General features: G+C 44.1%; 1 protein-coding gene and 1 long non-coding RNA gene across 3 annotated transcripts in view; both read right to left on the reverse strand.

The window, feature by feature from the left end:
* LOC310826609 overlaps positions 1–20,982 on the reverse strand; it is a 249,990-nt gene that overhangs the window by 137,165 nt on the left and 91,843 nt on the right. The gene's annotated exons all lie outside the window — the stretch shown is intronic.
* The window catches only part of ELAPOR2 (endosome-lysosome associated apoptosis and autophagy regulator family member 2), an 89,008-nt gene that overhangs the window by 8,391 nt on the left and 59,635 nt on the right, over positions 1–20,982 (reverse strand). The window contains exons 7-20 of one of the 2 annotated variants that reach the window (XR_014555826.1): positions 19,216–19,368; positions 17,812–17,900; positions 14,895–15,075; positions 13,441–13,569; positions 12,357–12,447; positions 11,495–11,597; positions 10,758–10,895; positions 9,625–9,888; positions 8,854–9,027; positions 5,481–5,670; positions 4,378–4,474; positions 3,587–3,688; positions 2,169–2,295; positions 67–820 (exon numbers count right to left, since the gene is read on the reverse strand). Coding sequence is in view for 1 of the 2 variants with exons in the window: in XM_083701400.1 (XP_083557526.1) it covers positions 642–820; positions 2,169–2,295; positions 3,587–3,688; positions 4,378–4,474; positions 5,481–5,670; positions 8,854–9,027; positions 9,625–9,888; positions 10,758–10,895; positions 11,495–11,597; positions 12,357–12,447; positions 13,441–13,569; positions 14,895–15,075; positions 17,812–17,900; positions 19,216–19,368 (2,017 nt within the window). In the remaining variant the exon portion in view is untranslated. The remainder of the gene's footprint in view (positions 1–66; positions 821–2,168; positions 2,296–3,586; positions 3,689–4,377; positions 4,475–5,480; positions 5,671–8,853; positions 9,028–9,624; positions 9,889–10,757; positions 10,896–11,494; positions 11,598–12,356; positions 12,448–13,440; positions 13,570–14,894; positions 15,076–17,811; positions 17,901–19,215; positions 19,369–20,982) is intronic. The other variant, XM_083701400.1, reaches the window with a different exon arrangement.

Raw genomic sequence — 20,982 nt, forward strand, 5'->3', positions numbered from 1 at the left:
GGGATTCGAACCGCCGACCATGCGATCGGCAAGTCCTAGGCGCTGAGGTTTTACCCACAGTGCCACCCGCATCCCTAGAGGTTACCAGATCATAAAGGACAGAAGTTAGGTTATCCCTGTATAGACAGGGGCACAGCTGGGCTACCAGCCAAAACTGATGGAAGGCACTCAATGCCACTGAGCTCCATAGTATGAAATGGCCTCTGCTATAACCCCAGTAGAAATGGCGTCCCTGGTGGAAGCCCCAAATTTGTTCTGCTGGTGTGGCCAAGAAGGCCTGATCTCGCCACCACCCTACAGATGTGCTGCAGTGCCACCTATGTGGGGAGAGCAGCTCCATGCAGGGCAGACATTGGTAATCTTTCATAATATGGCGCCCTGCGCAATACCAAAATACGGTGCCTCCCAATGGATCTTCTCAATTTTGCATAGCAGCTTCTACAAGAAAGCAGCCAATAAAACTGAAAAGAAGAAACTCAAATAGTACAGAGAGATGGGTATTTGCTCCTGTGAGAGTATATCCAAAACCATCAGGTAGCACATGGTTAAGCAACAGATGGTGGCCCAAGTGTACTGTCCACTGGCAAAGCTTCTGGTCAGTTAGGTATCACATATAATCTTATGGAACACAAAATACTTACTTTTGATTTTTCTTCCAGAAATAGCAGGTTAAGGCAATCAGCAGGACACCTGTGAAAGCACCAACACCTGCTCCAACCTTTAGCCAGAACTCCACTGTTTCACAAATGATTGTCTTTTTTTCAGGCAGAGAAACCCCTTTTGTACAAAGCTTTGGTTCATTCCATACATATAAGGTTTCCTAAGGAATGAATGAATGAATGAATGAATGAATAAATAAATAAATAAATAAATAAATCATTTTTAAGCCTGAAATCTTACACACGATTACTAAGAAGTAAATCCCACTGAACTCACTTGGACTTACTTAAGAATAGATATGAATAGGATTGCACACAAAGTCAGTAACTTCCAAATTGCATGGCATGAGATTACTTGAGGGCCTCCTGGTGGTTCCCTCATTGCGAGAGGGAACCAAGTAAAGGGCCTCTTCGGTAGGCGTACCCACCCTGTGGAACACCCTCCCAGCGATGCCAAACAGATAAACAACTGTGATTTTTAAGACATCTGAAGGCAGCCCTGTTCAGGGAAGTTTTCAGTGTGTGGTGTTGTATGGTGCTTTTACTATTTTTTTGTTGGGAGCTGCCTAGAGTGGCCGGGGCAACCCAGTCAGATGGTCAGCATATAAACAAACTTCTTCTTCTTCTTCTTCTTCTTATTATTATTATTATTATTATTAAATTATAAAACCGTTAAAGGCTCCCACTGTGGATAATTGGTTCACCTTTAGTGCAGGGATTAACTGACTGCAGCCTTGCATGGTCTATTTTTAAAAAATTAACTAGCATCCCAATAGTCTACTGATTTCCATTAAATTTGCAAAGGATGGTTGCATACTCATTCAACTCTGAAGTGTTCCTGAACAGTATATAAGAAGTACCTTACTGAAATTTAAAAAGCACCTTGCTAGGGAGGTCGGCTCAGATGAGTATTCTCAGCAAGAATTCCAGCAACCAGCAGGCAATAGGAATATATTTATATGCATATTATTTAATGGTACATTATCCCTTTTCTGTCCCATGAAGCCATATTCCAAGTAGCTAATACCCTAACCCTTTCCTGTGGATTCAGGGCATCTTATAGCATTTATCTCTATCCCCAAAGGCTTTAAAATCTATGCAGTGCTTTTTATATATAAAGAAACAGAAAGTGCCACCCTTTTAACATTTGGAGGAGGGGAGGTACCTGTACCGCGTATCCTTGAGTACCCCCAGGAAAAAAGCACTGACTCTATGTAAGTTGACCAGAGGTCAGCTGATGGCCTACAGACCACTTCTTGCCTTGCACTCCTCCTTTGGTATTCATGCCGTGTTTTGCATAAGGCCTAAGATTAATAGTGTTTCATAAAGTGCCTTATGTTTCAGCTGATTCCTGAGGAGGAGAATCCTGTTCTAAAATCATGTCATGCCCTCCATAGAAGTTTGCAGGTGGAGTGTTTCTAATGCCCTCCCCCCCCCCCTTGGGATTGCAGTTGGAAACTCCAGCCTTTTCAGTCCCCTGCCTTGATGTGCAACCTTGATGTGTATTACCTGATGCCCCTTTTTACAAGCCCCTTCAATCTCATGATAGTCCTGCTCTGTGCACAAGGGGCAGGCTTCTGCACTTTCCCACAAGAAGTGGAATGTACACCCGTCACAGGTACCTGCAGGGCAAGAACTAGAAGAAGAGAAATGCTTGTGTTATAAACGGAAATGAAGAAAGCTTGGGGGGTTAGTTGAGCTCATTCTCACATAACAATTTCCAGAAATGCAATAACAGTGCAATAGTGGTGAATCTATATTGGAGCACCCACACACCATTCAGCTTTACTTGTTGTTCTGTGATGCTTCTTCAGTGCTACAGCATTCTGGCCATCTAGAGTGGGACTGTCACAAAAGGGCTAAACATGAGACTCTTAATCTCAGGGCTGTGCGTTCAAGCCCCATGTTGGATGCAAGATTCATGCATTGCGGGGGGCTGGAATAGATGACCCTTGTGCTCCCTTCTTACTCTGCAGTTCTATGATTTTATGAAATGGGACCCAAAAATGTGGAACATTTGTGATATAAAAAGTTACAGCATTTCAGCAGGAAGCATGCACTGACTGAAAACAAGGCAACATGTCCAACCCTAAAACTTCTGCAGGGGCAAATAGCACTGAAGCAGGGATTGTGGATACCATCCTGAGCACAAATCATGATGAATGCACATTAAAAAGGATGCCTGGAGGGGCCCTGTGTTCTGGGAGTCCAAAACAAAATATCTGTTGTCATGCCACTGCTGGGTAGATACACCTCTGACCACATGCAGATCCCTGCACAAGGAAGCTTAACCACAGAAGAATGATAGGACACCATTTTGAGGCTAAATCTGTCATAAATGACAGGGCTAATTTATACTTAGAGTTCATCACTCACCTACAGAATACTCAGCCTGAAGCTGAATGAGTGAATTGTCCAATGTCTGAATTGATGGACTGCAGATATGAAAATTCTGCCGGCTTTGATCTGTGTCTAAGAATTGCAAGTCCCCACCTAATGTTGTGGTTACAGAAGCAACTCTAACTGAAATAAGCAATGGTGCACGTGTGTGAAACTCTTCACAAAACACAGGACACATAATTCATTTAGTCCTGTGAGCCTGCCATTCCCCTTGTGGCCATTGCAACAAGCCTTGGCTGATGGTGCTCAGGACTAAGGGGGCAAGTCCTAACTTTTTGCAGGTGGTTTTTCTGCCTTGGTGGCCCTTAGATCAGGGCCTTCAATCATCTTGTAACACAGCAAGGTCCCGTTCTCTGCATTTCCTGTGGTCTGACCCCAGATCTGTGACAAGAAAGAGTTTTGCCATTCCATTACAGTTTGCAACTAGTTGTGCTGGAGGGCCAATTTGGAAGACGAATGGCCAGAGATGGGTACAAGCCCCCATTGTCAAGAGCTCTCCCACCCCTGGTGTCATCACTAACAAATACCTGGGAACTGAAATTTCTCCTTGGTCAGATTTTGTTGGGTTACATCTCAGTATCACAACAGAAGCACGTCCATTTTCACAAGTGGCTGTAACTCTTGAAGACCTAAACAGAAATGAAAACAATTTGTTTGTTATTTTTGGCTTCTGCTTTCCAAGAGCACCTCCTATGCGTGGTGTGCCGCCCATGGTGACGTGGCATCCAGCACGGTGGAGGGTGCGCGGAGCATGTCTGGGGAGGTGGCCATGATGGTTCACCCCTCCCCGTGGTGCCGGGGCAGTGCGCTCTCCTCCGCCAATGCATATGTTAGCATTTAATGAACGAGCCTAGATACCCTGTATCTATGAGGAGTTCAGTAGTTTTTGCTTCTGGTCTAGACTAAGCACAGCTTGTTGTGTCACCTGAACCCAGCAAATAAGAGTTTGTTAACCACAGCTAAGTTCACCATGGTTAGTGATAAGCCAACTTCAAGCAATAGTTTGTGAAACTAGCTCCCCTTTCCCCCCGTCCCTGGTAAAATTAACCACAGTTTGGAGTGCAGACATAAAACTAAACTGTGGTTAATCTAAAGCAGAAGCTTCCCTTCTCCTGGTGATTGTGGCTTGTCTGCAGCTAAGAGAGAGAGAGACTTGTTGAGTAAAATGTAGTAACAGCCGGAATGGATATAATAAATTGTTGGTGTCCCCTGGTTCTATATCGTTGGCCTCTCATAATTGTGTGGATTTCCTCTGAATTTTTACATTCCAGCAAAGAGTAAAGCTTAATGCATCTGTAGGGTTGATGCTTCTACTTACTTGTAATAGAAATACACATCAGGTATTGTCTTTTCAGAATGCTCAAATATTTCTGGCTTAGCATTAATATTTCCCAGAGTTGTTTCAATGGTGGCTCCTGAAAATAAAAATAAAAATAAATCATCTCAATATCCTGAAGGAATAAATGTTTACATTGAGAAAAAAAGTTCTCTCATATTTTATATACATTTATATATACAGTGGTACCTCAGGTTACAAAAGCTTCAGGTTACAGACTCCGCTAACCCAGAAATAGTACCTCGGGTTAAGAACTTTGCTATAGGATGAGAACAGAAATCGTGCTCTGGCAGCACGGCGGCAGCAGGAGGCCCCATTAGCTAAAGTGGTGCTTCAGGTTAAGAACAGTTTCAGGTTAAGAACAGACCTCCGGAACGAATTAAGTACTTAGCCCGAGGTACCACTGTACATACAGTGAAGTGCCAGCATTTGAGAAAAATTCATCAGTTCCCAAGGGCTGTGGGGGGAAGGGCTGGCAAGAGCACGCGTGGGCTTCCTCCTGAGGCCAGCCTGGTGATGGGCAGCCATGAGCCCCTCAGCAGAAATCATCACCCAGGCAGAAGGCACTGCCAGGCACTGCCAGGCACAGAGGGAGGTTGCCATGGTAACATGGCGTGTGATGTCACTGCAGGAAAAGAGGGTCTCCTTTTACACAGTTTTTTGGCAAGGCATTCTGGGAACGAGGAGGAGGAGCAGGGTGGCTGAATGCAGGCTGGGACAGAGGCACAGAGGTGCCTTGGAAACCACCCACCCCTCCACCCAAGACCCAGCGTAAGTAGGTGTGAATGAAGCTTATTTCCTAATGACCCTCGTCTCCGCTGTGCCTTGATTTCCCAAAGGAAACACCAGCCTGGTGCAGCTGCTTGGCAGAGAGTGGGGTGGGGTCCCCCAGTGTGTCCCACGTGTTATACAGGCGCCATCCTTGGGGGAGACACATAAGCAGATCCCAGCCAATTCCCAAGTGGCAACTTTGCAGGCTGGGTGTAGTTGCTGGATTAGGCCATGTAACAACCTCCTCCTCCTCCTCCCGTGGCTTTAGAGCTGTTCAGCCTTGATCAGAACAAGCAGAAGATTAAAGCGCTTACCAAGAAACACGTCTGCAAGGCTGCTGGAGTGAAGTGCCAAAGCAGTTCGGAATCCCTTGCTGTCAGGTGGGATGATGGTAGACTGGCAGACAAAGGCCCGTACAATGTCGGAATAATCTTCTGAGTCAGCAACCATATCCTTTAGCTTGATATCTGTGATATTGTCTGCACAAATTGCTGTCATTTCTCCCTGTAGACATTAAATGAACAGGGAGATAATTTTCTTGTTTTCATGCTGGATTTCCTACCTTCTTGCAAATCAGAGGTCAGGCACTTCTTGCTGCAGCTGAAAACCAATTTACCACCAAATTATAAAGACAATCACAAAACTTGAGCTGCACCATCATGGAAGAACCCAGGCAATTCCTTTAAAGATCATCAAGTACTTACCCCCTTTAGAACATATATGTCAGGGAACTGACATTGGAGCCAGAAGTGGAGGCAGGGCTCCCAAGCGATGGCGGAGAAGGGCCAAGCAGGGAGAGAGGGGACTCAGCAGCTGGGGAAGGAAATCAGCGTAACACCAGGGATAAAGGGGGGCGGATGGGGGAATCGGAGAGGGGGCTCCAGGACTCTTCACTGGAGACCAGCGGGGAGAGCACAGGTCCTCCGCTGCCCACACCCACCCTGCGCAGAAGACTTCCGCGCAGGGAAAGTAGGCGTAGACTTGGCGTCAAAGAACTTCTTTGCTGGAAGAAGTTCAAGAAACGCCCACTGACGGATTCTGCTAGCGACTGAACAGCCACGAAGTGAAGGGCTGTCCAGCCAGGAAAGGTTTAACCAGGCAACCTAGCCAGGAGTGGCGGCAACTTACGCACGAGCAACCCCATATAACCATTACAATATATAATTAGAAATGATCTTGAGAAATAGTTTTTTGCTTCTTTTTTAAGATATCCATCAATGAACAATGTTGCTGACTTGCAGGGCATTGTGAATTGCTAGCTAAATGCAGTTTGGCCTTTAGATAATGATACGCCAGCTCACTAAAACTTTAAAGTGAGAATTTGGTGAACAGAAGGGGTACCTTTCATGGATGGCATCAGCAAAGTGGCTGGCATATTTCACCATGTAGTGTCAGGCTGTGTAATTGCACCCTAATTATAGACCTCTTTAGTTTTCCCAATAAATCGCTGTGGAAATACTTATTCATATTATTCAAATATAACAAAACTTCATACAATTCGCAGACACCCAGCATTTCACAGTAGTAGCAGCAAAAAGTAATGCAGCTTAAATAGGGTAGCACAGAATATTCTCCAGGTTAAAGTTTCAGGATGCAAATATTTTTTTTGGGGGGGGGTTAATTCCTCCCAAAACATTTTGTGCAGACATTAATCTTTTAATTCCTATCTGATTCTTTGGTTCCTGCTCCCTCCCTCAGTTTTGGTTGCCTTTTTGTCATTGTCTACATGCCTGCTCTTATGGGGTCACATCCTGAATGGGAGGACATGAAGGCGGTCCACAGCCAACCAGATCTGGTTATGTGATGATGCCATTGAAGGCAAATGGGGACATCTAAGAGTGGAAGAGATGCCTCCAAGGCCAGTTGCATGGGTGATCCCAACAAATCCATAACCGTGTCCATGCTACATAGCAAAGCATACCACCAAGAGGGAGAGTAACTCAGGCAACGCAAATGTTACTTTCTCAAGGAGTGGGAAACGGCACCTTTAACACTGCTGGCAATCTTTGCAAAGAAATGAGCAGTTTTGCCTCAGCCCTAAATTAAGTAACTATGAGCAACCTTTGGGCATATGGTGTGGGCAACAAGAGTATATCCACATTAGCTACCCAGTGTGTACCCTTCCCCTCCCCCATACACTGTGCAATGCTTGCCCCGGCTTCCTCACGAGCAAAGCCCCCCCGTCTGCTCCTGCTGCACTTTCAAGTAATATGATGAGCATCCCCTCAATGCCTTCATCCAAGTCATTTGTAAAGACGTTGAACAACAACAGGCCCAGGACAGAACCTTCAAGCTCCCCACCTGTCATTTTCTCCCAGCATGACCAGGAACCATTAATGAGTACTTTGTGGGTTTGGTCAGTCAATCAGCTGCAAATCCACCTAACAGTTACCTCATTCAACCCACACTTTACCAGCTTCCTCGCGAGAAAATCATAGGGGGCTTTGTCAAAAGCCTTACTGAAATCAAGATACACTACATCCACAGCATTTCCCTGATCCACCAAGTTTGTGGTGGATCAAAAAAAAGAAGACAGATTTTGGCATGCCTTATTTTTGAGAAACCCATACTGCATCTTAGTAATCACAGCATCCTTTTCTAAGTGCTCACAGGCCGATTGTTGAATTAAATGTTATAGGACCTTTCCTGGTATCAGCATCAAGCTCACTGGCTGATAGTTACCTGGGTCTTCTTTCTTCCCCTTTTTAAAAATGGAGACAACATTTGCCCACCTTCAGTCCACAGAGACTTCACCTGTTCTCCCAAAATTCTCAAATATACATGCTACTCCTGCTAAATAGCTATCTGGGCATCTTCTTCTTCAGACTTGTGCTCTGACCTGGATAGAAGTATCAACGCCATCACCATACCCCTTCCAGCTCAGTTAAACCCCCTCATCTGACGTGGCCCATGAGCAAGCAGAGGCTTCTCCTGCCCGGCATCTCCAGCTGCTCCTGTTGCTTTAAGCCCCCCTAGTCCTTGGAGACAGAGGAGAGTCTAACAGCCAGAATCTCTCTGGGACCACCTCTCCCACCTCTCTGCTCTTCCCCCACCTCCTCTCCTTCTTCCTCTTGACCACCTGGACTCTTCCTCTTCTTCCACCCCCAGTTCCTGCCCCACAAATCGCTGGAATTGGGGGGGAGGGGTGTTCCTTGTTGTTAGACAGAAACAGTGTCATTTGGGGGGGATCAGTAGTGTGATCTCCACCGTGAGAGCGAACAGCAGACTTCTCTCAATTTACTCTTTCTCAAGGTGTATGAATTAGAAAAAGAATCTCCCAAATGAAATGGGTTGTTGTTGTTGTATCAGTTTCAGTAAAGTATTTTTAAATACATATAAATATATTCTTCTACTAGTTTAGCAAGATGTACATATTATGTAGGAACTTTGTTCATGAATATATTAATTTATTATTATTTCAAAAGAGTGCTTTAAATAAATAAATAAATAAATATAAATGCATTATTAAAAATTCATTGCAAATTCAGGAGAGAAGGGGTGCAAAAGACCCCAGGAGGGGTGGGAGTGGCATTTCCCAATTTATCAAGGCATGAGTACTGGCACCTCATTTTTTTTCAGGAAAAGGACTGGCACTGGTACATGGAAGGCTAGGAGATGCCCTGGTTTGATGGCCTCCTCTTTTCACATGTGGGATGGAGTGCTAGCCTTAGAAAGGCAGGTGCTTACTTGGTTTCCACACAGGCTGATGTTGAAGAAGTGGAAGAATTTTGTTCCTTTCGCCGTAAAGCTTGGTCCGTTCATTAATGAGCCTCCTTTGCTCAGGTTGCTGAAGTCGTAAGTCCGGCTCTGGTTGTTCTTGACATATGAGAACAAGCAGTCACTGAAGCAGGCGGAATGGTCCTTAAGAAAGGAAAGCAAAATGAAAGTGAAGGCAAGTTTCAGATAATCAAGTTGTAAACTCTGCACCAGAAGAAGCAAACCCACACAAATGGTCATTAGGATGTCATCAATCAAAAGCGCCCAGGAGGCAGGTCCACTACATTTACTATGAGGGGCAATGTTACCTTTAAAACTCTGGAGTTTCCTGAAATTAGTATACTTCTCTATGTACCTTTTAAAATAAATTGTGCTCAACAAACTTGAGCATTTGGGGAAACATTGAATCCCGTGGGGGAGGGGGCTGCTCAAATATCTTCCCTACTGTAAAAGTACAATGAAGTTAAACAATGACAAATTTCATGTAAGACTTAGATGGCTTGGAGTGTAGACCTTTCAATAGCCATTCCCTTGAGAGCTAAATGCAAACTCCAAATTCAGAGCCAGACAACTCTGATCACCAGATGATGGGACATGCCACCTGAGTTAACTATCTCACTTTTGTTCCACTTGTGAGCTTGTTGACCACTGCTTTAAAAAGTACTGAACAAGATGGACCATTGACTTGATTCAGGTTATCTTTGTTTATAAACATCAAAACTACTGATGGCACCTGTCTACCTTGGTGCTTTGGCTGCCAGGCCCACAAGGGATACATGGTTCTTGGCTGTACATTTGATGAATTGACAGGTAGGTTTGAGGAGGACACTCCTTGCATTGGTTGGTTTCCTTGTCTATGTAGTGACCAGCAGGGCAGGGAATGCAGGAGGAGCCAGACTGTTCAGAACCAATGGCACAGGCACGGCACGATGAGGCAACACCATCGACTGCATTGGTCACAGTAATCGAGTAGATCTTTGCCACATCATTGATGAGCTTCCTGGTCTGGAAAGAGCAATGGGCAAAAATAACTCATACTGAGGGGACACACTACCATTTCCTCAAGTACACCGCCTTTATTCTCTCACTGCTGATGCTAACCTTGCAAAACATATGAACCTTTAATAGCAAGACAGCAATGGAAAGCAAGGTAACTCAAGGAGCTCCTGGCAAGTTGAATTAATCCAGGGGTGTTGACCTGGAGCATGGCCTACCACACTGTTGTAAGCCCCCTGAGCAGTACAGGATACCTTTGGGGTTCCCCATAAATCAGTAAATCATTTTCAGGGATCACTAATAGGCTAGGAAGTGCATTTCTCAGCTGGATGATGAGCTGACCTCCCTGCTGCTGCTGCTGCCGCTGCTGCTGCTAATCTCCTTCTGCAATCTCATTTAAACTGGCAGCCCAGCACAATTTGCTGATCTTTGAAGTCAAAGAGGGACAGGAGGCTTTTATTTTATTTCTTAATTCCATTTATATTCAGTCCTTCCTCCAAGGAGTCCATACATTCTCCTTCCTTCTCTTTCGACACCCAATTCATGCTCACAACAACCCTGAGAGATAGGTTAGGATGGCAGAGAATGATTTGCTCAAGATCATCTAGAAATCTTCACCTCCCTGACTTCAGATACTTCTGTAGAGTCTTGACCTGTAGAAATGGATCTGTGGATAACAGGGACATGCGGGTTGGCAGAGTGTAGGACTGGAGCCCAAAGTTGGGGCACAATACCCATTGCACCCAAACTTCCCCTGGTGGCTTAGAATGTGGCAAGCCTCCCAAAACTGCCTAAAAAAAGTTTTGTTCCACAGGATTAGTGTTTTCTGAAACCTAATGAAATATGTTCATTTCCACTAAGATGCCTGTGCTACTTACATCTTGGCCTTGATTTGTTCTCTGGAAAGCCCATGTGAATGTAAAAGAAGCGTTTTTGGAGATGATGTGAGCATACGACTGTTTCTCCTTAGTTCCACTCCATGATTCCACTACATTTGTGTTCTTTTTATTGATGTCCTAGAAGCAAAGGACATAAAGTAAACATACAGTGTCAATTAGCAGAACTTGGGCTATTCACTAAAGCCCAACTTTCATCATTGTAGGTGTTTGTGCTACTGCTTTGGCCACAAGGAAGAGATCTTATACCAGATTCTCTCTTGTCAGGAACTTTTCACTCAGTTCCCTTCATCTTCTTTTCCTACATTATTCCACATACCTGGTAACATGACACCATTGTGCTTGATTAAACTGCCCTATAAGTTTAAACTGCCCTATAAGCCCTTGAAAATGGTGTGGGGGAAACAGGAAAGAGATTTCCCATCCTTGGTATATGCCCAGGAACAAAAACCTCTGGAATTACTGGGCTCAGGGCTGTTTATGGTGTTTTCTAGTTTCATATGTTGTGATGAATTTGCTTAATTTATATGTTATCATAATTTAATGTTTGAACAGGATAGAGATAAAGTGTATAACAATGTGAATATCTCATTAAAAACTTAAAAAATAATAATTTATATGTTATCGTGACCCACCTCGTAAAAAAGGTGGATATAAATCTATTCAGCAAATCTAAATAAATAAAGGCAAGTCAAAATGTTGAGCACGTTCTTGCTTACCACCATGAAATACAGCACACAATCTGCCGAACAGACAGTTTCAAACACGAACGCAATCCGTCCAAGTTCTGACCCCGTCGGCCCTGCTATGGAAGTCGGAGGCCTGTTCAACACAGAAGAAATGGCACAATTATAAGGTCCTTCCAAAGGTCCCTGCCAGAGCGAAACACCCAAATGAAGGCGCAAGCCAGTTTCTCACACAAAAGTGCTGAAGAATAGCTCCTGTCCATTTTGCCTCACCTTGCAGGTTCTGTAAATGCTGGAAACAGACTTTCATTTTAAAAATGAAAGTTGGGGATGTGGGGACTATAGGTCATCCAAGTGCAGGTGGGGGGCAGCGGTATGCTCCCATGTCTTCCCTGAAGATACCCATGTGGATGTGGTACAAAGCTGAATCATAGAATCATAGAATCATACAGCTGGAAGAGACCCCAAGGGCCATCGAGTCCAACCCCCTGCCAAGCAGGAAACACCATCAGAGCACTCCTGACATATGGTTGTCAAGCCTCTGCTTAAAGAGTGGGCTTAAATGCTCCCTGACTTAAAATGTCAATGAAAGCAACGTGTTAGAAGATGACTCATTGGATCATGCTCCCTGGATGCCCTCAGAGGTTCTCACATTCAAGTAAATGGGTGCACGCTAATGAACTGATCAATTGTGTGTCCACCCTGCCCCATCGACACATGTCTCCAGCAGAAACTGCATTTGTCTTCACAGATCTGCTCCACGTGGCGTTTAGGACCTCAATCCCCATTTATAACTTTCTTCCTCATGTTGTCTAAGCACAAACCATTTGAGATAGAATATAACGTAAGAGAGGGAAAAGGTGAGGAATAGCATAGAAATTTAATAATTCCTTACTTAAATCCTGGTACATGAAGATTCACAATGAGATAATCGTTATCCGTCCCTCCTGCCCCACTTCGGATGTGGTCACCAGCTACTTCCCAGCCTGAACAAGAAAAAACCCCACGTAAATATAATCTTGCACGTTGGTTTATTAAAAAGTATACAGAAATCACAGCGGGGAGGGGGAATATCCAGATGCATCAACTGGTTAAACACAGATGCAATATATTTAGGCCAATTCAGTGCAATTAGATGCAACAAAGCTGGCTCAAGTCTACGGGAATCTATGTAACTGATTGTTTTATTCCAGCCTAAGGTAGGTGTTTAAAATCAAAGAAAAGAAATCTGTGGCACAGTAGGAAAATAACTCAGGTATCCATAATTTCAAACAAACCATCTAACCAGTGGGCAAACATTCATTTCTGTAATTTTATTGGATAAACCCACAATTCTTCAACAAAACCTTAGTTACAATATTTGAAAGAAACAAGTAATCTTGTCTGTTGTTGATCTTTCTCAGAGCCAATATAAGCAAAATCCTCCTTGGACTCTCCTGCAGTGTTTCAGTGCCACTGCCTCATTAAAAAAAACTCTATTTATGGAGAAAACTAGCAAGTCAGGGAAGAGGCTATACTGGAATGCTGTCCCTTGATATGCTACCTTTCCGTGGACACAAAGTTTTTATGGAGGAGTCATTATTCTTGTGACAGTCCACAAACACACTTGCAGTCTGACTGATGCAACCCTGCCTGGTTGGTACCATGCATTATTTTCTGAATGTATACCTCTTTTCCATAGTTCCGACTGGAGCTGGTGGACCCTCCTTCAGTGACAAATATAAACTGAACCAACAAATAAAAGTACTAATTTACAAATGCTGCTGATGAGCATGGGGAAAAACCAACATTAATGATATTTAGCTTTTATCCAGAGATTTTTCAAAGAGCCCAACATATCTCACCTCAACAACTTTTAAAGGTTGGTCAGTATGACTATCTGTTTTTAGAAATGCCACAGGCATTCCCTTAACCCTCACATCAGCTCTTAAGAACATCCAAAGGAACAATAAGCTTGTGATGAAGGCAGACACGCTCACCATTCATCCCATCACATTTTGAATTTCCAACATTGAAACAAGAAGTCCTCATGTTGAAAGGGAGCACGTTCCACCATTTGTATTCCAGGCCCAGAGCAGGTTCTGTACCAGCAGGGCAGGCCTCGCAATCTACAAAGAGAAATGGGACAGGATGAGCCTACATGCAGAAAATCAGCCGGTTTCAGAATGAAACATTTTATTAGACGTGTTACGAATCAGGTAGAACTAGCCATTCTTGGGTGGTTCTCCATGCTGCACTGTGGGGATCAGGGCAGAGTAGGCCTCAGGATGATGGCTTCCTCCACATAAGAAATGTTGATTTGGGGAGGAGGCATCCTAACTGAGAAGGCATCATGACTGGAAGAAAGTTAAAACCAAGCAGATACATTGGGGAGGACTAAGTGGTGCTGGAAGGGCATTGAAGAAGCATGCTGTTACAGCTGGGGCAGAGCGATACACTCTTTTGCATTGAGTGATACAGTGAATGGTGTCACAGGATACTGGTGCCCCAAGCACCAGCCTGTACAGCACCCTGTTGACATTCTCGAGCCACAATATGTTTATGGGGCACAAATCCATTGTCAAGTTTGTTTTAAATTTACGTTTTTGCCTGCTCTCTGCTTATTTAATTTGATGCACTATTGTTGCTTTAAGCACTGCAAGCTGCCCTGAGATCTTTGGACATAGGACAATATTCCGAAATAAATAAATTATCCCATGTATGGTAGCTTTAAAAAGAGTTGTACTGTATTAGGCAAGAAACAAAAATAAATAAATAATGGGTATCCTATGACTTGCAGTATGTAAAAAGTGAACACACCCACAAAAGCCGTTCTACAATAAAAAGAAAGAAAGGATGCTGTGTGTGGACAAGTTGCCTGGTGTTGGAGGAAGTCAGCCAAGGCAGAAGGCAGAGTTTAGTTTTTTGTAATAAAGCTGAAAGAGGCAACACAGCCCTTGGTGTTTGAGCCTTCTTTTCGTGGCGTCTGGTGAAATGGATCTTACAGATTTAAAGAATGAGATAATATCCCGCAAGATCCTGTGAAGCATAAATGACCATGCAATGAGTGCATAAGCCAAGGACAATGGTGCCTCTATATCATCTTCAAAAGGTGGGATAAAAATAATTCTCTCTCCCAAGCCAGGCAGGCCAGCAAGTGCCACAACAGTGGGCTGTACCCAACAGGCCTGCTAAGCTGACAGCAAGGCTTCCGTCAGCAGAACAAGGAGAGAAACAGTTTTCTGACATTTCCCCCTCCACTTCTCCCCCCACTCGAGAAAAATATGTGTTCCAAAGGGTTGGGGAACCATTTGGAGCAGATTTATTGGTGGGGAGGGTGGACTGCAAGTGGGAGAGGGAATGGTCTCTCCATTCCACCAGCAAAAGTGTGCCATCAGTTGAGCAACAGGGTGGGATACAACCTGGTCTTTTCAATGGGCTCAGGTTCTCATACCCCGAGTTCCATCAGAAAACATGCCCAGGGGGCAAGGAGTGCAGAAAGAGGAGCGGTTGTTGTAGAAACCAGGGTTGCAAGGGGGGCACTCCTTCCTCTCTCCAGAAGGAGGCAGCTTCACTGCTTCGGAAAGATCTTCCCTACAGATCTTAGGCTCTACCCATTTGTACATGAGCTGAGTCTGAAAGAAAGAGAGAAAATATGTGGAGTTAAGATAAGGAATATTTTACTCAGCTATTCACAGGGCTGAACAATTCTTAGGAAAACAGAGAGGGGAGGGAGGAATGTGACCAAAGTCTCCCCTGCAGAAAACAAATGCCAGCAAACCAATGAACCCTTAGACAAGAGAGAAGTTCCCATCAGACAGTCACACAATTACTGTAACAACTTTGCAAAGTGGTCCCTTCTTGTTGACCTTTTCCCCATCCATCCCCTCCCAGGCCTACCCTGTCACCCTCTTATTGGCGGCATTCCTGCAGAACACCCACAGACTCTCCCTGTGAACTGGAGCCCTATGAAATCAGGGTTTCAGATCGCAGACAGAGCTTGCACATCATAATTAACTGTTTTAATGGGCTTGTTCCATTGCACAGTTCAACTGTGCATGTTTGTTTTAATGTTTGGATCGGATTGTTTTATTTATGCATGCTCATATTTTGTAATTGCTCTGGCGGATTGAGCAGCCGAGACCAAGAGTGGGTCCAACAGTCAGGAAGGTGGTTTCTGCACGTGCTGTAGAGGGAAGTGAGGTGTGGGGGGGGGGGCTCATCCACCTGCAAAGGTGGCCCATCTAGGAGGAGGAAATGCTGATCATAAACCTCCACTGCTTTGTGAGACATCTTCAGGAGGAGAAAAGGCTAAGGAATAAACCTTACAGCAATCTGGAGTCCTTAAGATGATTGGATGGCGCCTTGAACGGCTTTTCCCTGCAACTCCTGCAGCCAAGCTGGTGCCAAACACCTTGCTCTGCTGTCCTTTGGACCACATCAGCGAGGCTGAGAGGGAGGTCTTGTCATCTGGGCAGCCCAGGACCTCCAGACAAGCTGCCCCGGCTTATGCCCCAGAGAGGTCACTTCAGTGCTGCTAACACAGCTATTTGACTTCACCTCCAAAGGCATACTCCATTGTCTCTCAAGACAGAGGGATGCCAACAGTATTTTGTAATTGGTTTTATACCTGCAAACTGCTTAAAAGTCCATTTAGCGAGTCAGCAGTATATTAATAAGATGATGATGATGATGATGATGATGATGATGATACAACACATGTTCAGTAGCCTTCCCTTCTGCACACACACCAGCAATGCATGAACAGCTTCCCCCTTTATGTGACTGTTAATCATAAAGGTGTTCACACATTATGTTCAACAGGTATACAGTCATAGAATCATAGAATCATAGAGTTGGAAGAGACCACAAGGGCCATCGAGTCCAACCCCCTGCCAAGCAGGAAACACCATCAGAGCACTCCTGACATATGGTCGTCAAGCCTCTGCTTAAAAACCTCCAAAGAAGGAGACTCCACCACACTCCTTGGCAGCAAATTCCACTGTCGAACAGCTCTTACTGTCAGGAAGTTCTTCCTAATGTTTAGGTGGAATCTTCTGTACACACAACAGCTGAGCCATACAAATCAACAAGTGGACATGCTTTCACACAAATACTTGTATGTGTGTCGAGACAGCTTGTTCAGTGTAATGTGTGAAGAAGCCCCATGCAAGGGAGAAATGACTGAATAGGGAGAGACAGCAGGATAATAACAAATAACAAATGTACTGCAAGTGCTTGCATTTTACATGGTGGAAAGAAAACTGAATGGATGGCTGGGTGGATGGATGGATCATTTTGCTGCCCTTTAATGATAACCCGTTCTGCCTTGTGAGGGCGGCCCTCTCACACTGCCTAGTTGTGGGACAGGATCCAGTATCATTTTTTGCATATTCTTAAGGCCTCTGCAAATTACTACCCAGTCCTATCACTTATTCAACCATTATTTGTGGGTAGCCTGTTCAACAGAATTTCCTGTGATCCTACATAGTCCAATCTGAAATCCACTGAATGTTTTCCATTTATTTCAGTAGCTCAAGTGAGATCACACACCTGGGCAAATGTAATAAATGTGAACACAGCAAGGAAGAAAAGCATTTGCAAGGAGCCTTGTAAAAGAAAAAATGGAGTGAAGCGACAGAACCACATAGAGAGTCTAGGCACTTAAAGAGCTATGTGTCAAAAGAGCTTGTGCACAATAACCAATTATTCTTCTAACATTTGTATCTACATGAGTCCCTTTCTCTGACATAAGAGTAGAAAGCTTTCTTCTATGTAGTCATTCTATATTTCAGAGGGATCATTTCCCTCTTGCTTGAGTGAAAATGTCAGGAAGAGAAAGCAGAAGGACTGTGAGTCTAATCAAAATAGGAGAGCCTTGGGGAGGGATTTGGATTTCACAGCTCAATTACACAGTGATCTGCAATTACAGCGGGTTACCTCAAGGTTCAATAGTAAATGCTCTTAATTCACAAGGTTGTTGCAGAGGTCACAGAGCACAATATCATATGACCTAAAACATGTTTCATAAATTCTATGAACTTAAATAGATGATTAACTTACAAAAACTCCCACAGTCTTGCCAAGAACATTGCAAATGCTTATCTTATGAGCAGCTGGCCAACAAATAGACTACAATTAATATCTCAAGTTTCCTTAAGCCAAGGATCAAACTTAGGTCAAGGGGCCCAGTTCCACCTCCTCTCAGCTCCAGTCAGCCTGGCCATTGGCCTGCAATGGGGGGAGTTGCAGTCCAACAACACCTGGAGGGTACCATCTTGGCTGCCCTGTCTTGGGTGCAAACCACCAACACTTCAGTCCACACCGTGGAAGACTCCCGTGGAAATGCTTTGGGAGGGTCTGCTACTCACTTTTCCATCTCGGTCACATGGTGTGTGGATTTGGAAAAAGTCTTTCTTTGAGCAAGGAGGACGTTCAATGCATTGGCTTGATCCTTCCTCTGAAAGCAGAACAGATACTTATAAACACAGAACCCAAAATATACTTTGCACAGAATCATAGAATTGTAGAAGGGACCCCAAGGGTCATCTAGTCCAACCCCCTGCAATGCAGGAATATCAGCTGAAGCATCCATGACAGAGGGACACCCAACCTCTGCATAGATACCTCCAAGGAAGGAGAGTCCACAGCCCCCCGAGGGAGACTGTTCCACTGTTGAACAGCTCTTGCTGTCAGAAAGTTCTTCCAGATGTTGAATTGGAATCTCCTTTCTTGCAACTTGAAGCCATTGGTTTGAGTTCATATCTCTTCTCAATCTCCTCTTTACCATGCTAAACATACAAAATTGCCTCAACCAGTCCCTTGGATTCCAGGCCCTTGATCATCTCGGTTGCCCTCCTCTGCACATGTTACAGCTTGTTGATATCCTTCTTAAACTGTGGTCCCCAGAACTGGATACAGGGCTTCTGACAGTAAGGGTTGCTAACAGTGGAACAGTCTCCCTTGGGGGGGGGCTGTGGACTCTCCCTCCTTGGAGGTTTTCAAGCAGAGGTTGGATGGTGTCTGTCATGGATGCTTCAGCTGAGATTCCTGCATTGCAATGGCTTGGACTAGATGACCCTCGGGGTCCCTTCCAAGTCTACACATCTATGATTCTATGACTCCAGGTGTGGTCTGACCAAAGCAGAATAAAGCAAAACTGTTACTTCCCTTGATTTCTACTTCTGCTGATGCACCCTAGAACAGCATTTGGGTTTGTTCGTTCATTTGTTTGCTGCTGCTGCTGTTGCTGCTGCTGCACCACACTGTTGACTCATGTTATGCTTGTGGTCTACTCGGACCCTGAGATCCTGTTCACATGAGCCTGGGACTTTCTGAATGCAAGCCAGATGCTCTGCCACTGACCCACAGCCCTCCCCATTGTATATTCTATTGAGAGACAAGAGAGATCTGGATTCCCCAGACCAAACTGCATGCACAGAGAGGAGACAGCAGAGTCCAGCATTTTTGAACCAATCATCAAATCCTTTTCAAGGAGACCCTCTCTAGGAAACTATTTGCAGTCCTCAGCATGTCTTTGCTATCTTAGATTTAAGGGCAAATTCTCTTTAGAATCTCTCGACACCACTTCATCTATGAAGCAGCCCTTTCCACAACCTCCTCAGGACATATCACAGGACATTCTCATACAACATTCTGGGGCTGGAGGGGACAAAAATAACCACAAATCAGAATTGTACACAAAATCCTATTCTGACATGACAGTTTATGGTTAATTTGAACTGGACCCAGCCTTTCAGATCTCTCCACGATACCTGCATAATGTGTTTCTTCCTGGCACTTGGTGCATTCCTTGGCACCCTTTTCCGAGTATGTATTCCTAGGACAGAGCTGGCAAGTGGAAGAGCCTGGTGTGTTGCTGAATGTGCCAGGTTTGCAGGGAAAGCATTCAGATGTATAGGCCACTCCTATAAAGCAAGTGCAATTCAGCAAGTATAGAAGCAAAGGCTTCCCCCAAAGAACAGCATTAGACCCAATTCATTAGGCTCAGCATGACTTAAGGAAAGAAGTATCCAAACACTGCATTCTTATCTTCACACTTCTTAAAAATTTTGTGATACACTACTTGGCTCAAAAAAACACAACAAAATGCATCTAAAAATGCATGTTTTCAGATAAAATATATCACAAAATACATATTTTGAAATAAAAATGTTAAATAAAAATGTTTCAATATGTGTACTATTTGCAGAAAGAAGACATGCAAAAGTAACATGAAGTCTGTTTAAAAAAAAAACAAAAAACCTATTCATTCACCCCTAATTGTCAATGATTGACTTTATCACACCTCTGGATTGTGTTGCTCTAGGATGCATGTTCCAAAATATATCCCAAACTACAGTGGAATCTCTGTTCCAAAGCCACTTGCCACAAGACAAGGAATGTGTGCCCGCATGGAAACCGAGAAAGGTGTGGCATATGAATTTCATTTTCATTTATTTTGTTCCATTTATGAGTTGCTTCTGATGACAATATCGCAAAGTGATATTTTCACTTCCAGGAGTACTCCCATGCTCCTGTAAATCCTAAAAGCAAATCTTCTAGGTATACAGTACGTATATTGGTATCACTGCAAATCTAGTTATCCCCAACAGAGGTCAGCAGTCGTCCTGTAATTGAGGCATTCCAAAGGCATATTGTCTAAACTAAATTCCAGTACAGATTGCGGTGAGAAAGAGGAATAACACAAAACAAGACAAATTTGCTGTATTATGTTCTCCCAAGCTAAAGAAGCTTGTTGTGGAAAGGAAAGTGATACACAAAGTATGCAGCATGTACTTCCTTTAGTTTTTCCCTTTAAATTAAAAACCTCACATTCTCATTGATGGTTTGCCCTGCCACTTAGTGGTGGTGGCGGTGCTTGTTAGTTAAGATTAGTTTGCTTGGGGTGGACGAATGGCAAGAGAGCAACCGGTACTTCCTTCTTCAGCGACTGGGGCATGGGAGAAATGTAGATAATGTACTGGGAGGGGCAGGGAGTTCACACGCTGGTGAAGTAACCACACCCACCCTGGTGGATCTAGAAGGATCTAGGATCAATCTAGATTTAAAGCAGCACATTGAGCATGAACATGAATCATTCAAGACTGGGGGAAAATACAGTTTTTGTGCTGCAAATAGATTAGTGTGTACGCTGCTCAAATCCCCCCTCCCCAGTTGTCTAAGAAGAAATCCATAAGCTTCTGCTGGGGTGGGTGACACTTATGTCAGAAAGGGATTACTGTACTGTTCACTTGCTTTTCAGAGCAGCATATTGTATGGATGTTTTGTCAGGGAATAGGTTTTGTGAAGTACATAGGCCCCCAGAAACATTCTGGGACATTCTAGTGTTTAAAAGGTTCTCAGGTCTTCTCAAAGGCAGAGAAAGCACAGGTGTTCTTTTCCTGCTGGGCTATCTCTAAACCTCAAGGCCTTTCGCTCCGGAGACACACTGTCTGCCCAGGGGACTCTGCTATTCTCTTTCTCTCTCTTTCTCTTTCTCCTACTGCTATTCTGTTTTTGCATTTATATTTGTTTGGTTT

This window comes from Podarcis gaigeae, assembly GCF_964106915.1.
Source record: "Podarcis gaigeae genome assembly, chromosome: 10".
Taxonomy (NCBI): domain Eukaryota; kingdom Metazoa; phylum Chordata; class Lepidosauria; order Squamata; family Lacertidae; genus Podarcis; species Podarcis gaigeae.